Source organism: Neophocaena asiaeorientalis, unplaced genomic scaffold (genome assembly GCF_003031525.2).
Source record: "Neophocaena asiaeorientalis asiaeorientalis breed wild unplaced genomic scaffold, Neophocaena_asiaeorientalis_V1.1 scaffold476, whole genome shotgun sequence".
Classification (NCBI taxonomy): Eukaryota; Metazoa; Chordata; class Mammalia; order Artiodactyla; family Phocoenidae; genus Neophocaena; species Neophocaena asiaeorientalis.
Window position 1 is genome coordinate 9,344,768 of NW_020172178.1, and position 14,612 is coordinate 9,359,379.

The 14,612-nt window shown below is 49.3% G+C and overlaps 1 protein-coding gene across 3 annotated transcripts in view; it reads right to left on the reverse strand.

The window, feature by feature from the left end:
- Positions 1 to 14,612, reverse strand: part of PPP1R13B (protein phosphatase 1 regulatory subunit 13B) — a 52,894-nt gene that overhangs the window by 3,660 nt on the left and 34,622 nt on the right. For 2 of the 3 annotated variants that reach the window (XM_024758741.1, XM_024758736.1), the window contains 8 exons: positions 12,888 to 13,062; positions 11,893 to 12,089; positions 9,618 to 9,758; positions 6,657 to 6,837; positions 5,112 to 5,216; positions 3,015 to 3,184; positions 2,152 to 2,653; positions 285 to 1,009 (listed from right to left, as the gene is read on the reverse strand). In XM_024758741.1, coding sequence (XP_024614509.1) covers positions 285 to 1,009; positions 2,152 to 2,653; positions 3,015 to 3,184; positions 5,112 to 5,216; positions 6,657 to 6,837; positions 9,618 to 9,758; positions 11,893 to 12,089; positions 12,888 to 13,062 — 2,196 coding nt within the window. The remainder of the gene's footprint in view (positions 1 to 284; positions 1,010 to 2,151; positions 2,654 to 3,014; positions 3,185 to 5,111; positions 5,217 to 6,656; positions 6,838 to 9,617; positions 9,759 to 11,892; positions 12,090 to 12,887; positions 13,063 to 14,612) is intronic. The other variant, XM_024758749.1, reaches the window with a different exon arrangement.

The window sequence follows — 14,612 nt, forward strand, 5'->3', positions numbered from 1 at the left end:
TGAGGGGCTCCCACCTGCCTCTCTGCTCTTGCAGCACTGCCCTCCCTCCAGGGCTCTGTCTAGAAGGTTCTCCTTCCCCTTGCTGCCTGCCCTTCTGATCCCCACATGGCTGCCCTTCCTCAGGGCCGCCTCGGGCCCCCAGGCTGGCTCTCTGGTAAGAGGCCACCGCCCCTCGTGCCCCGGATGAGCCCCACTGCTCCCAGCAGCCCCGACGCAGGCACGCCCCCCACAGGCACTGGCTGGGTGACTAGGGAGCCGTGGCCCTGGTCCGGGGCGGCACCCACCGTAGGGGCCGCCGGCGGGGGTGCGGCGGGGGGAAGCGATGGGGGGAGCGGCGGCTCAGTGGGCGGGGCTGCGGCCACGTTGTTGTTGTCGTCCTCGGCAGGCTCAGCCGTTTGGTGGGTGTTCAGGGGACAGATGGGCCCCTCCGGTTCGGGGGAAGGGAGCCGGTTATCATTGGCATCCGAGGCGGGGGCAGGCTCGGCCGGGAGCGGGGCCGTGGGCAGGGTGGGGCCGGCCTCGCCCAGGTTCCCGTTGGCAGCGGTGTTCCCATTGTCCACGTCGGCTAAGGAGCCCAGGAAGTCCCGCGAGGGGCTGGGCTGGTAGAAGGGGGTGCCCTCCATGCCCCCAGCCAGGGTGTTGAAGCGCTGATACAGCAGCTTCTGGATGTTGGGCCCGCCGGGGCCCTCTGGCTCCGTGATGGAGCCGCGCTTCTTCAGGGGCCGGGGCGCGTTGGCCAGCTTCCTGCGCAGGGCCTCCAGGTCAGCATCACTCTGGTAGCGCAACGGCGAGTGCACAATGGGCGTGAGCTTGGTGGGGCTGAGCGGCCGCGGCAGGCTCTCCACGGCGGCCCCGTCTCCGGGGGCGGCAGGGCTGTCCTGCTCTGGCTCCTTCTCAGCACTTTCTGAAGGCGGCAGGGGATGCGAGACGCTTGTGGCCAGCGACCCATGAAGGAACGGTAGCGGCGACGGGGATGCGGAGCCGGAGGGCAGAACGGGTTTACCGTACACTGGGGAGACACAGAGGACACCCACCTCAGCAGCCTGTGGTGTCTGGGGCCTGCTCACCGGGCACCTCTGACGACACAGAGATGGGCTCCTACAGAGACTGTCATCTGCCACTGAGGGTGCTAAGTCCCCATATTCAATCCCAAAGGAACCTGCTGCTCACAGAACCCCACCAACTCCTTCTGGAAGGTGGAGTGTCTCTAGTTTATCAGTTTTTACAGAACTGGGTCTTTCTCAAATGAAAAAGAACAAAAGGTTGCAAACCTGCCTTCCTGCCCTAAACAGGTGTTCACTGTTTCCTGGCCAAGGAGAACCCACGTGACCTGGGACCAAGCCAAATGATGTAAAACGCAGGCCACCTCAGAAAGGAAGGCTCATCCGGTGGCCCCGGCAAGCCTTTCCCCCGTGGGCCAGGGCCTGCCACAGGCCCGTGCTGGTGTATCCACCTGGGAGATCTCTGGGCACAGGGTGGCCTGGCCTGCCTAGGGATTCTCAAACTAGATTCTAGAAATGTTCTGCAGCCCACACCCAAGAACGTATGAAGAAGCCCCAGCCCCGCCCAGATGCCCAGGATCCTGCCGCACAGGGAGGAATCACCGTCAGCCTCCGTATGCGGGCAACTGGGCTCTGTGCTCACACCTGCCTCCCCAGGAGGCCCGGAGCTGATGTTCCCGCACCCAAACCAGGGCTCTTCTCCCCTGTGGGCTCTGGGAAAGGATCCCAAAGCAGCAAAACCGTCCCCCCTCGCATCACCCCCTAGGGGCCTGGCTCAGCTACTGCTAGGAGGCCAGGGGGATCAGATCCAGGCAGAGCTCCTACTACGCCAGCTCTCCAGATAGGTCCTGTACAAGTTACTACGAAGCAGGAGGAAAAGAGGAAATTCCAAAGTGCCAGCCTTCCGAGACCTGGATTTACTGAGAAATGTGGGCAGGCGGGCGCTCAGACAGGAAGTCAGAGAGCTGTGGTCCACCTGCAGAACTGCTCTATGCATGTCATGTTTTACCCCCATCTCACACAGATACCCAAGGCCGCACTTTATGTAAAATCCTAAACAGCACGTGGCCCAAAAGTAAGGATATGGATTGGCATTTTCTCAAGTACGATTTCCTCACCCCGAGAGATGGAGAGTGCAAACCCACCATACCTGCTTTAACCGACTTATTTAAGGTGCTGTGCGCCGCTGGCTGGTATTTCTTAGGTGGCGTGGCTTGCTGGAGGTACATGGAGTATATGGAACTTGAATTCACTGTCTGTGGTCCTTTCCTGGGGGATTGTGGCCTTGACCCTTTATCAGCCAGGAAGGGCCTAATGGCCACAGTTAGTGGGAGTTCAGGTTTGCCGTCTCCAGCTGGAAAGGCAGGCAGCCCCGCCGGTGGGTACGTGGGACTTGGTGGCACAGAAATCCTCTGCTGAATCTGCTGGGAGGACCCTGGCTGGTGGGGGCCAGCCGCAGGGGGCAGCGGTGCAGGTTTCTGCCGACTGGGCAGGCCTGCGCTGGGCCTGGGCAAGCTGCCCTCCTTCCTCCTCTCCAGGGAGTTTGTCGAGCCTGGGCCCACAGGTGCAGGGCTTGGGTACGTCCCATAGCTCGGGGGCAGCTGCTTGCCGACACCAGGGATGGGAGGTGGCACTTTACCAATCTCGATGCCCTAAATTTAGGTGTTAAAAAGAAAGACAAAGTCATCCTTTGAAAAGTCAAGCACGTTTCCATCCACGGTCACAAGAGCACAAAGCAGGACTTGTAATCCTTCAAACAGGCTTGTGACCAGGCACGGGGCACGCCGTGGGGGTGAACAGCAGGGTGAACGACCCTGACCAAAGGCCTCACACCTGTACCCCACTCTCGTGCTCAGCGTCCATGAACTCCTTCGGACTTGGGGATGATTTGGACACCAACAGGATTAATTTGCCTCGTGACACCTCCTACCACTTAGCTAAAGACGAAGGCTAAATAAGGATGTAGTCACTCAGGAGCTTGTTTGTGTTTTGTGACAAAGACAAACGGCCTACCAGCTTCTCCGGGGCTCCCAAGGCTGACAAGGGCATAGGCTGGCTCGAGACGGCCCCCTGCTTGAGAGGCCCCTCCACGTTCGGGTCCTTCCAGTCCACACTGGCGATCTGCGTTGGTTTCACCAAAGAGCTAGAATTTTGTTTTAATGTTGGCCAGTTTCCATCATTGGCTTGAAAAGAACACAGAATTTAAGTAAAATTTTTCTTGAAATTAGTTGAACCAACGTAAGAATAACCCCCTGCCAGAAGCAAAAATCACCTTCTGGAACACCACGCTCTGATGGAGCTCCATGACCAGGAGGCGCCCCCCACACACACCGGCTGCCGCGCGGCAGGACGACCAAGGTCGGCCTCTGCCGGCACCGCCTCACCAGTGCCCACGTGCGGTCACGTGTGCAGAGACTCCATGACCAAGCACAGGGCTGCTCCAGCCCGGGCGAGGGGCCAGAGGATTGCAGAAACATTCTTAGCGCCCACTGAAATACAGGTCAAAGCCATTACATCGACACCAATGAATAACATAAGCGTCGGCACTTGGTTTTCAAACACTATTTACAAATACAGACAGCAATATAAAAAAAGACATCTTTTGACTTCATAACAGGTTTGACCTGTACTGCTTCTAGTATTAAAAGAAAGATTTGACTTTAATCTGTTAGAAATTTCCACCCTCTTAAAGTAATTCATGATCACAGGAGGACAGTACAAGTTCCCAGTGATTGGAGTAGCAGGCTATTATTCTGTTGCAGTGATTAGAAAGCCAGTCAACCCAGCATTTTCAGGACAGCCACTGAAAGGGTATGTTTTTTAACATAGCGTCTTCCAAACTGAGAAAGGGTGCAGAAGCATTCCCTGGTAACACAGGCCCACTCACAGTGAGCCCACAGGGTTAGATCTCAGCCCGCCTCAGGCCCCTGCTTCTCTCCGCAGCGGTACAGGGCTGGACCGGAGTGGGAACCCTCCCAGCCATCAGCCGTATGGGAGGGAAAGCAGCCAGGGGCACTGTTCTGGGCCCTCCTGTAAGAGTAGCACACCCTCGCCTCTCCTCCCATCTGCCAGCACGGGAAATCACCCTCCCTTACAGCAACTGTGCTTGAGCCCAAACCTGCGACTCACAAAACAGGAAGAGCAAACTCTCAAATCCACTCTGCACACAGCCATACAAGGCAGCGTCAGCGCAGTGAGGATGAGAGGGCCTCTGAGTGCCCGAGCAGCGACAGCTCCTAAGCCAAATCTATCTCTGGCAGCAGCACGGCCAGCCCATTGTGTCCACTGCTACTCTGGCTCAGTTCCTCCATGGCTGGAAACCACTGCAGGCTCCAGGCCGCTGCTAGGGCCCTGGTGAGGCATTCCCAGGCCTTAGTCAAAACCATCGCTTTGCTCTGTGTGGCCCATCAGCCTCTTCCGGGCCAGAAGTGTGTGTGCTTTCACACCCCCTTGGTTGTATCAGGCCGGGGGGTGTGTGGGCCAGAGATGCACAGGCTCACCAAGGACGCACCGAGGTGCAAACTCCAGGCTGAGGGGAAGATGGACAGAGCCTGCTGCTGACTCAGGAGGGAGGATGGGGCTGGCCGTGGGGGCTAGAGTCCCCGGCCTCTCTCAGGATCACATAAAATGCGGCCCCCAGCTGCTCCTCAGATCCCACAGCCATGGCAGAGTTCGCAGAAATCAGGCGCAAAGGGACTGGACAGGGACTAGGAATTTTCTTTCTTCAGGATGAGGCAGGAGGTACAGAAGGAAGACCATTTATTATTATTACAAAGGGACAAAATCATCTGTAAGTATGATGGGAGATTCCTGTACTGAAGATAAAACTAAAACCCTCATAATGAACTCAGAAAATCATCTTAATTTTGTAAAAACAAAACCAAAAAACCCTTACTGGGCCAGCACCTGTCCAACCCTTCCTGAGGATGATCTGGTGTTTCGACCCAGCCCAAATCTCACACCGGTTGAAGGTGGGGACCAATTAACATATATGTGGCTTCTGTCTCAAGCCTGAATGCGAGGAGCAGGCCTTTGTCAGTTTGGAAGAACAGCCACGGCTGATTTGGCACTGTCACCAGAGCTTCCCACCGGACCTGCCGGCCAACATACGGTTCGCAAACGGGCTTGTGGGGCGCTGTGACGAGCCACAGTCAGGCCCGACGTCGAGGTCTGACACTGCCCACGAGCTGGTCACTCTGGGTTTGCCACGGCCATCTGTGTGACACGGGAACCAGAAGGACAGCCGACAGCACAGTTAGTCTCCCCTGGGAGATTTTCTCACACCGGCTCTACATCTGGGCCGAGATACTGCCCCCCAACGTGGGGGTGACACAGGTCTCCTGCGCCCACTCACCCCACAGCAGAGAAGGGGCGAGGCAACTGCTGAACCTCTGGAGGACACGGTCTCCCGGCCCTGCGAGGGGTCTTCTCCCAGCAGCCTCTGTGAGGCGGCCTAGCACACACCCACAGAGAAGAGGGGAAACTCGAGCCATCCTCAGCTCGGGGCAGGTTTGAGATATTTAAGCAGAGAAGGAGCCGGCTGTGCTAATTATCTGCCATCGGCAATAGCTGAATATATACTCCCACCATCGGGTGGTTCAAACTATAAATAACAGCTTATCAAAGAAAGCTGCAATTAGAGTTTCATGCCGACCACGCACTCCACGTGGCTTCTGAGACACAGCCACGAAGAGATCTGAGCTGGGCACGTGGCCCACGAGGACTGGGAACACCTCCTCCCACATGGGTCAGAGCAAGCCCCGGGTCCTCCAGCGGGGGCAGCAGTGGTGTTGCTGCTCAGACCAGGTGCCAGGCAAGAGAACTCAAAGGGACCAAACGAAAGACCAGCACAAATCTACCACCAAACCTGGAAAAACGTCCTCAAAATGTAGCCCTGACCCAGTCAGCACTACTGCTGTCAGGCATGTCACCTGTGCTCTGTGATTCCGTGTGTGATGGGCCAGCATGGCAGCCCTGTCATATACAAAGTCTCACTGCCAAGGAGCCCTGGCATCTCATGCATCAGTTTAAAGCACAGCCGTCTTCCTCTGAGCACACAGTGCAGAGTCTCCGTGGAGACCTGGGCCTGCGCTCGGCTAGGAAGCTGGGGGCGCCGCAGGGGCTCCATGTCATCGGGCTCAGCGCTGGGGCCCGAGTCCGGTCACACCGCACGATTCAGGGTGGCCAAGAGCCAAAGGGGTGGTTTGTGGACTCTCTGGTGGACAGAGACCATGCTGGGTAGGGAAGGCAGAGCAGCTACAGGCTCTGCTGATGTGGAGGCAGCCCTCTGCCTGGGCCGCAGCGTGAGGACGAGCGGCAGCCCAGGCTACAGTGACGCGTCCCCTGCCGCCAGCGAGCACCCTCACAGGCAAACAAAACCTGTGGTGGGAGAGGCTCAGGTCTTAACTAATTTGTGTTTTAAGAAGCCACACAGTAAGGACACTGAGTCCAAAAAAGAGAACCTGTTCTTGTTTTAGGATCATCATTACTGTGGTGGCACACAGCTCCCCAAATGCTGTCCTAGAGGACAAAGTGCCTTGGAGGACACATCACAGAGGCTGGGTGCAACGTGGGAGTCTTCTCTGAGGCCACTGTTCCCCCCACAGTCCCCCTTCCTGCTCACTCTCCCCCCGAAAGAGGACCCAGGCCACTCACCGGATTTGGATCTTCCGTGGGCAGCACTTGAGGCGATAGTGAGAGACTGGGGCTTTATGGGGTCTCCGGGGGCAGGATAGCTGCCGGCGCTCGGAACCTGGATGTAAGGCCCCACCGCAGCGACCCTGCCAGGCGTGCTCAGGGGTGACTGTGGCGACGACGTGCCATTCACACGGCTCAGCTATAAAATGGGAAGAAATCAGAGTCAAGATTATCCTCAGTTAAGTTCTTTTAACTGTAAGCCTAGTATGACCGACTGCTCAGATTTGAGCCAATCACTCAACAGTTCATACGTAGGAAGCTCCATCACCCTAGAAGATCAGTATCTAGAAAGGGCAAGACTTCAAAAAAGGGCCTGAACCCACAGTCCCACATGAGTGATGCTCTGTGATAACACCTACCTGTTTGTGAGTTATAAAACCAGGAGCCGAGTGTGTAACAGAGCAACCCCTCAGGACCCCTCTGTGTACATAACCCTCTCACCTGGGGATGCACTCCCTTCCCTGGGTGGGCACAGAGGCATCGTCAAGCCTGGGCTCTGAGCCTGGCTTCAAATCCTGCTCTGCCACTTACTCGCTGGGCTGCCTTGGGCAAGTGATGCAACATCTCTGAGCCTCTGTGCCCATGTCCGAAAATTCAGGATAAGCGTTGTTGTAAGGACTGAATGAGCCACGCAGGACAAAGTAATAGGGTCTGGAACCAGGTGAGACTCTGACCAGTTCCCTGAAGGCAGCTCTGCTGTTCTCAGCAAGGACACCAGGCCACAGCCAATGACACTGGTCACGTGACACTGCCCAACAACAAAAGCCTGCAAAACAGGGATCTGACTAGAGAAACACTGACCCTTAGAGTTCCCCAGACAGGCTCTGAGAGAGCCATACCCATCTTACAATTGTTTGCAAGATTCTGCATGCATGAGCATGTGTCATTTTGGAGAAAGCGTCCATGATTTTGACAGTTGTTCAAAGGTGCCTAAAACCTTTGGGTTGGAGACACATCTCTGCAGAAGCACCAACTTCTTCAGGGAGATCCCTTGAAGTATCAGATGGAATAAGAAGTAATATTTATGTAGCCATCTGTGACGGTTAATTTTACCTATCAACTTGGCTAGGCTGTGATACCCAGATATTTGGTCAAACATGTCTAGATGTTGCTGTAACGGTATTTTTAACATTTAAATCAACATACTTTGAGTAAAGCAGATTGCCCTCCATAATGTGGGTGGGCTGCATCCAATCAGTTGAAGGGCTTACAGAGAAAGACTGAGGTCCTCAGAAGAGGAAATTCCACCTCTAGACTGCCTTCAGACTCATGCTGCAACATCCACAACTCCCTGGGTTTCAGGCTGCCAGCCAGCCCTGCAGATGTGGGGTGTGCCTGCCTCCACAACCGCATGAGGCAGTTCCTTACAGTCAGCCGGCTGATCAGTCTCTACACACATGTACACACAGAACTGATTCTGTTCTCCGGAGACCCCTGACCCACCACTACTAAGACTGTAACGTAAGCAAGCATGGAACACGGGCACACGTCCTCTCCCATGCACTGTGTGTTGTTAATTGAGAGAACAAGGAAATCATTATCTGAAATCATGGCATCGTACAGATCAACCATTGACCTTTAAGCACTCTGGTTTAAAAAAAAAAAAAGTGTGGATTTGTAAATAAGAGACTTTTCACCTGAGACCACTGATCACAACGCCCACAGAAGTGGCAGTACCCTTCTGCCTCTCGTGTCCTCCTAACCCATCCCACCAGGCGAAGCTGCTGAAGCCTGCACCTTGCCTCCTGAGAGCTACCTTCAGAGCAGCAGGAGCTGACAAGAGGACACCTGTCAACCGTGAAAGCACTGGTTTTGGAGTGTGGAGAGAGGAACTCTGGGAGCACTATCCCAGCTACCTGGCTGCCTGCTCCATTTCCACTCCTGAGGGCAAAGTGCCAATCAGCTCTCCACTCAGGCACTGCTCCCCTCAAACACTGAGCACCACTGGTGGAACGAAAGGTCAAGTGCTACATCCAGCCAGAGACACCACACACAGCAGTCCCTTATCCTCCCACAAACTCCCAGCGATGCATATGCTCACGAAGCACTGACAGCAAGACTCAGGGACACCCTGCCTAACAACAGGGCTGGGTAACATGACCACAGGCCCTGGAACATGGAATTTTACACAGAAGTTACAAAAGGAATGAGGTAATAATGACCTGGAAAGATACCCATATTGCAGTTCAAAAAAAAAAAAAAAAAAAATTAGGAAAAGAACAGGGTGAACAGAACAGTGTGAATGATATAATTCCTACAATTCCATTTTCAATTAAAAATTGAATACCTTTCTCTCTATATTAAGCAGAAGACTGGAACCATTAATAACTATCATCCCTGGAGGAGGAGAAGGATGGAAGGGACTTCCACATTTTCCTTTAAATATTTCTGCACTGTTTTAACTTTCTTCCAGTGAGTATTTACTACCTTTGAAATTCAAAATACCAAATAAAGATTTTTAAAAAGCCCTAACTCCTTATATAGCACTTTTCTCAAGAGTTTACAAAGCCTTTCCACATGGGTTATTTCTCAGAATCCTTATAGGAATTCTCAGTTCACAGCAAGGACACGAGGCTACACAAGGTCAAGGAATTTATGCACATGGCGCAGCTTAAAATGGTTGCTGCAACTCCAGCGCCAAAGCTTCCCCCCAGTGGAAAGGAGACAGAGCTGCCTGGGGAGAATGAATGGTGAGGAGCGGCGCACCGGGCGGTTTTGATCCATACATACACCAGGAAACAACTGTGTCTTTGGGAACATGAGCTTTCTTCTGCTGTCACTTCTTATGGTTTATGGCCAATTTACGTTTACCAGCTATGGCAAATGGGGGGCAGAATGGCATTACAGTGAAGATGTACACTTTGGGGATGAACCATTTTCAGTAGTTTATCTCACAGAAATATTTTCTTTTTCACATGCCTGAATTTTTTTCCCATAAAGACGTTCACGCAGTTCGTTGATCCGCTTGTCCATCACGGCCACCTCCATGTTGCGCTTATTCAAGAGCTCCTTCTGCTGCTGGAGCTTTGAATTCTGCTCCTGGTTGAGCTGATTACGAATCTGCAAAATAGAAAACACAACATTCATGATTTGTATTAACTAAATAGTCAAGTTCTCATTGTTAGGGGGATTAAAAAAAGAAGAAAAAAGCAACATTTAGTTCTTACGTGTATTTACATACAGGCATCGTCCCCTGTATGCTAAATATTTTACAGATACAGCACAGATGAAGCCGGAACATATTTCTTATGGAACAAAAAAAGAGCAAATATCTGCAAATGTGTCTTCCTCAAAGTGTACGGAATGACTAGTACCAGTAATGACTGTGGGACACCATGCCTGTGGTCCTAGGGAACGGGGGTGGGTGGGTTCAGTGACATAAGGAGGGGTATCTGTTCTGCCCCACACAGTCCATTGAATGTGGCAGCAGGAAACCCAAGGATGGCCAAATCACCAAGCAGAATGTTCTTGTATCATTTTAATGGGTTATAACAAGCACTTTTAAAAAATGAAATAGAGAACAGAAAACATGAGCGTGCACTGCACACAGAAGGTTAAGTCCTGTCTTGCTAAACTCTTTCAGACGCATGCATGTACTAGCACATACATACTGGCATATGTGTACAGACAGGAGGTAACATGTACTTTATAACCTAGACTGCAGTCAAAAAATTGGAAATATATATAAATAAATGTACTACAGTCATCACACTTTACCAAAGAAAAATCCTTAAAAAACCCTGCACTTGCATGAGGGAGGGGATATGAGGACATATGTATACGTATAGCTGATTCACTTTGTTATATAGCAGAAACACAACAATGTAAAGCAATTATACTCCAATAAAGATGTTAAAAAGAAAAAAGAAAAACCCTGCACTTTTAACAACTGCTTAAAAATATAAAAAGTAATAAATTTTTATAACACTTTGTTTCTATGCGTGTACATTACAGAACTTAATGGCAACAAGTGAGTTTACTCTCTGTAATTAAAAATCTGCATTTCGTAAAACGATATAATACTTTCTAGCAAGTACTAATATAACTGCAAAACTTGTATCTGGCTTGAAAAATCACCTGCTGGGGACTTCCCTGGTGGTCCAGTGGGTACGACTCCACACTCCCAGTGCAGGGGGCCCAGGTTCAATCCCTGGTCAGGGAACTAGATCCCACATGCCATAACCAAGAGTCTGCATGCTGCAACTAAAGATCCTGCGTGCCGCAGCTAAGACCTGGCTCAGCCTAAATAAATAAATAAATATTTTTAAAAAATCACCTGCTGAATGACAGTTTCTGAGAAATGGGAATCTTAAGGGTTGTTGATTGTGTCCTCCCAAAATTCATATGTGGAAGCCCTAATCCCCAATGTGATAGTATCTGGAGATGGGGCCCTTGGGAGGTAATTAGGCTTAGATAAGGTCGTGAGGGTGGGGCCTTCATGATGCGGTTAGTGTCCTTATAAGAGGAGGAAGAGAGATCAGAGCATGTGCAGACACAACAAGAAGGCAGCCAGGAAGTGGACCCTCACCATGAACTGATCTTGGACTTCCAGCCTCCAGAACTGTGAAACATAAATGTCTGTTGCTTTAAGGCAGCCCAAGCTGACTAAGACAAGGATTTAACAAATAAGCATCTATCTTGTCAAAACACAGTTTACACAGAGGCCTTAAGTATTATCTAAAGCTTAATTCTTTACCAGTTCATCATATTGCCAATTAAATTCATACTGAAATTTCTGTACCGAAAACATGCTAAGTGAAAGAAGCAAGTCACAAAGAACTACAACTGCATGATTCCATTCATATGAAATTTCTGGAATAGGCAAATCCATAGCAATGGAAAGTAGAGTCATGGTTGCTTAGGGCTAGAGGGATAGGGGGTTGTGGGGTGATGGCTAAAAGGTGTCTTTTGGGGGTGATGAAGATATTCTAAAATCAACTGTGGTGGCATATACAGAACTCTGTAAAGATACTGAAAACCACTTAATTGTATGCTTTAAATGGGTGAATCGTATGCTATGTGAATTATGTCTCAAAGCTGTTTAAAAAATTATTTTGTACTGAATACATTTTGTGCCTACTATTAAATTAGAATCCATTAATTTGTTTCCAGTTCCTGAGGTTTCCACACTGAAAGAAAACTCAAAAGATAAGGAAGTTTTAATAGAATCATTCCTCAGACCCAGGTGAGTTACCTGTAGCTCTTGGTACAGTCTTTTCAGCTCCACTGCTGCTGGTCCTGTCAGCTTGCCATTGTAAGACTGGAACCCATTCAGTTTTCCCTTTTTTAAATCTTCCAATTGCTGACTGAGCTGATCAACTCTTAAAATTGCAGTCTGTACTTCTTGCTTCTTTTCCTGGAACATGGCACTGAACCTTTCTATTTCGGCAGCTATAATTTCCCACCAATTAGGAAAAAAAAAAAAACATAATTTAGTTGATATTCTTTTTTTCATAGTATTTTGTTATTTTTATTTTGTGATTTCTTCATTTCTATCCATTTAACTCAACTTTAGCATCATCTAGTGCCAGACCTTGGAGAGAAAGTTGTAATATCCATAATCCAAAACACACTTCAACAAGCCTTTGGAACACATAATGTGACCGCTCATATGACAAACAATTAATTTGCACTAATTATTGAATATTTTTAAATTAGGGCAATCTGTCCAAAAGCTATCTTGGTCAAGCCACTTAGGAATCTCGAGGCACCAAAGAGACCAAAGGCTCTGTGAGGGCAGGACCATCCAAATCTATCTTGCTTATTCTGTAACATAAAGTAGGTACTAACAGAATTGACTGATGAAGTAACAATCCACACACACAGAAATAAAAAGTGAGCATTTGTATGCTTTATCTTAATACACAGATAGAATTTATGCTGTTCAATTAAAACAGACCCTCATGATGAGGTGAGTCTTAAGAGTACCCTAGCCCCAGTCCAAAGGGCGGCTGCAACCAAGGGAACAAAAGGATCTCTCTACTACATTGCTAAAGCTGCAGAAGATTTTCTAAAATCTCTTAATCTAACCAATCCATCCAGTTAGATGCAGATGACAGAGCAAAGCTTTAGTGCTTTTCTACAGCAAGATCTGAAATCAGCTTGTGACTGAGAGCATCTGGAAGCTGGCCTCTGTCTCACGTCATCTACGCCTGCTGAGTGTGGGTGCCAGTGGGCCGCGGCACGTACACAGATTGCCATTCATGATTTTGCTGTAGTCTACTTGTCCTCTCATGGCACGGATCTTCTTCAGTTTATTTTCCTGGGCTTCAACTCTTTCTTTCAATTTCTGAAGCTTTTCATTTTCAGAAATAGACTGCTGCTGACGGCGCTCCTGTTGCTTTAGAAAATGTAAACGCTGTTCCTATTGAGAGAGGAAAATAGCTAACTTTGAAAACTGAAACATACAGTAACTTTTGTACACTAAAAAAAGTTTAAGTGGATCCCTCAGTATTTCCTATCTTAATGAATGTTACAGAAATGCCAGCCACGCTTTCACCTCCATCCTGTGTGTGAAGCCCCAGCAGCCTAAGCTTCCTGCCGCCAGTACCAGGTTTCCTGCTGCTACAAAGCGGCTTTCAAGGGTCCCTTATATTAACCTCCTAAAGGAAATGAGCACTGAGTAGCAGAGGATTTTATATTGAAAAGAGATAAGGTGAGCAGTAAGGAGATGAACCTCTAATCTGCTAAGTGACAGGAACCTTTGAGGAAGGGTTTGTTTTCTTTAGGATTAGTTCCTTCAAAAGTAATCAAACATTTTATAGTCAGACAAGAACAGGACAGTCCTACAGCAAAAATATATGCGATACTCTTCAATAGTTTTTTTCCCCACTCATGTGAAAGCACACCTTAAGGGTAACAGTCAGTATTATTCATGGCCCCATCTGTACGCATAAAACGTACTTAAGAAGAGGCCTAAGTGTGACTGCGTAGACATTACACACTGCACACGAAGGGAAGGGAACATGTGCTTCAATGTGGAAAGATCAGCATTAACTTGTGAATTACACTGCTGAAAATATCTCAGATTTTTTAAAAATAGCAATACTCTTGGATCAATATTTGGAAAGAAAATAAAAAGTAGAATTAGAAAATTTTATAATGACATAATACCACGTACATTTCATCTTAGAAATGGAATGAAAATACTTTCAATTACTTTTAATTGTTCTTTATTCTTGTAAATCCAATAAACTTTGTAAGACAACTTTTAAAAACAAGTCCAACTTAAACTATTATTTATATAAAAGTGGACAGAATCACATGGTCATTCAATAAATGATAAAAAATTGAACTGGACATTTGGTTCTTAAGAAAATCTCTCTACAGAGCAAGCATGAAAAACCTAGGTAGTGGCGTTAACGTGTTCTCTCTACAGCAGTTTCAGAACATTTACGATCATTAGAACATGAAATCATTTTCAGCAAGCATGGGTGATAGGTCTGATTTTTTAGTCCAAGACTAAACCATTATTTAGAAAAGTTTTGAAAGCAAGCAGGATCCTGTGGGGCCGTCCCAGGTACAAAAGCCTTTTCTGCGCCCCCATTTCTGGTTTGTAGGGAAAAGGCTTCAGATTCCTATGCCTTCCCTGAGCCCTAAAAGGCAGATTAATTTACTAACCAGGGAAGTAAGAGAATGCAGGAACCAAGGAGGAGCAGTCAGGAAACAACAGGGTCCTGGGCTCCTCCTCCAGGGATACATAGAACGATGTACCCTTGAGCTCTTCTGCAGGAACTAAGGCCCCCACCCAGGTGGAGGATGCTAACTCCACGCTGAGCACAGACTCCGGAACACCAGCCTGTTCCCTCACCACCAACGAATCAGAAGAAAGCCACACACCCTGCAGCCCTCCCCTAAATTTTGCCTATAGAAATGCTTCCCTGAGAACCACCAGGGAATTCAAATTTTTTGAGC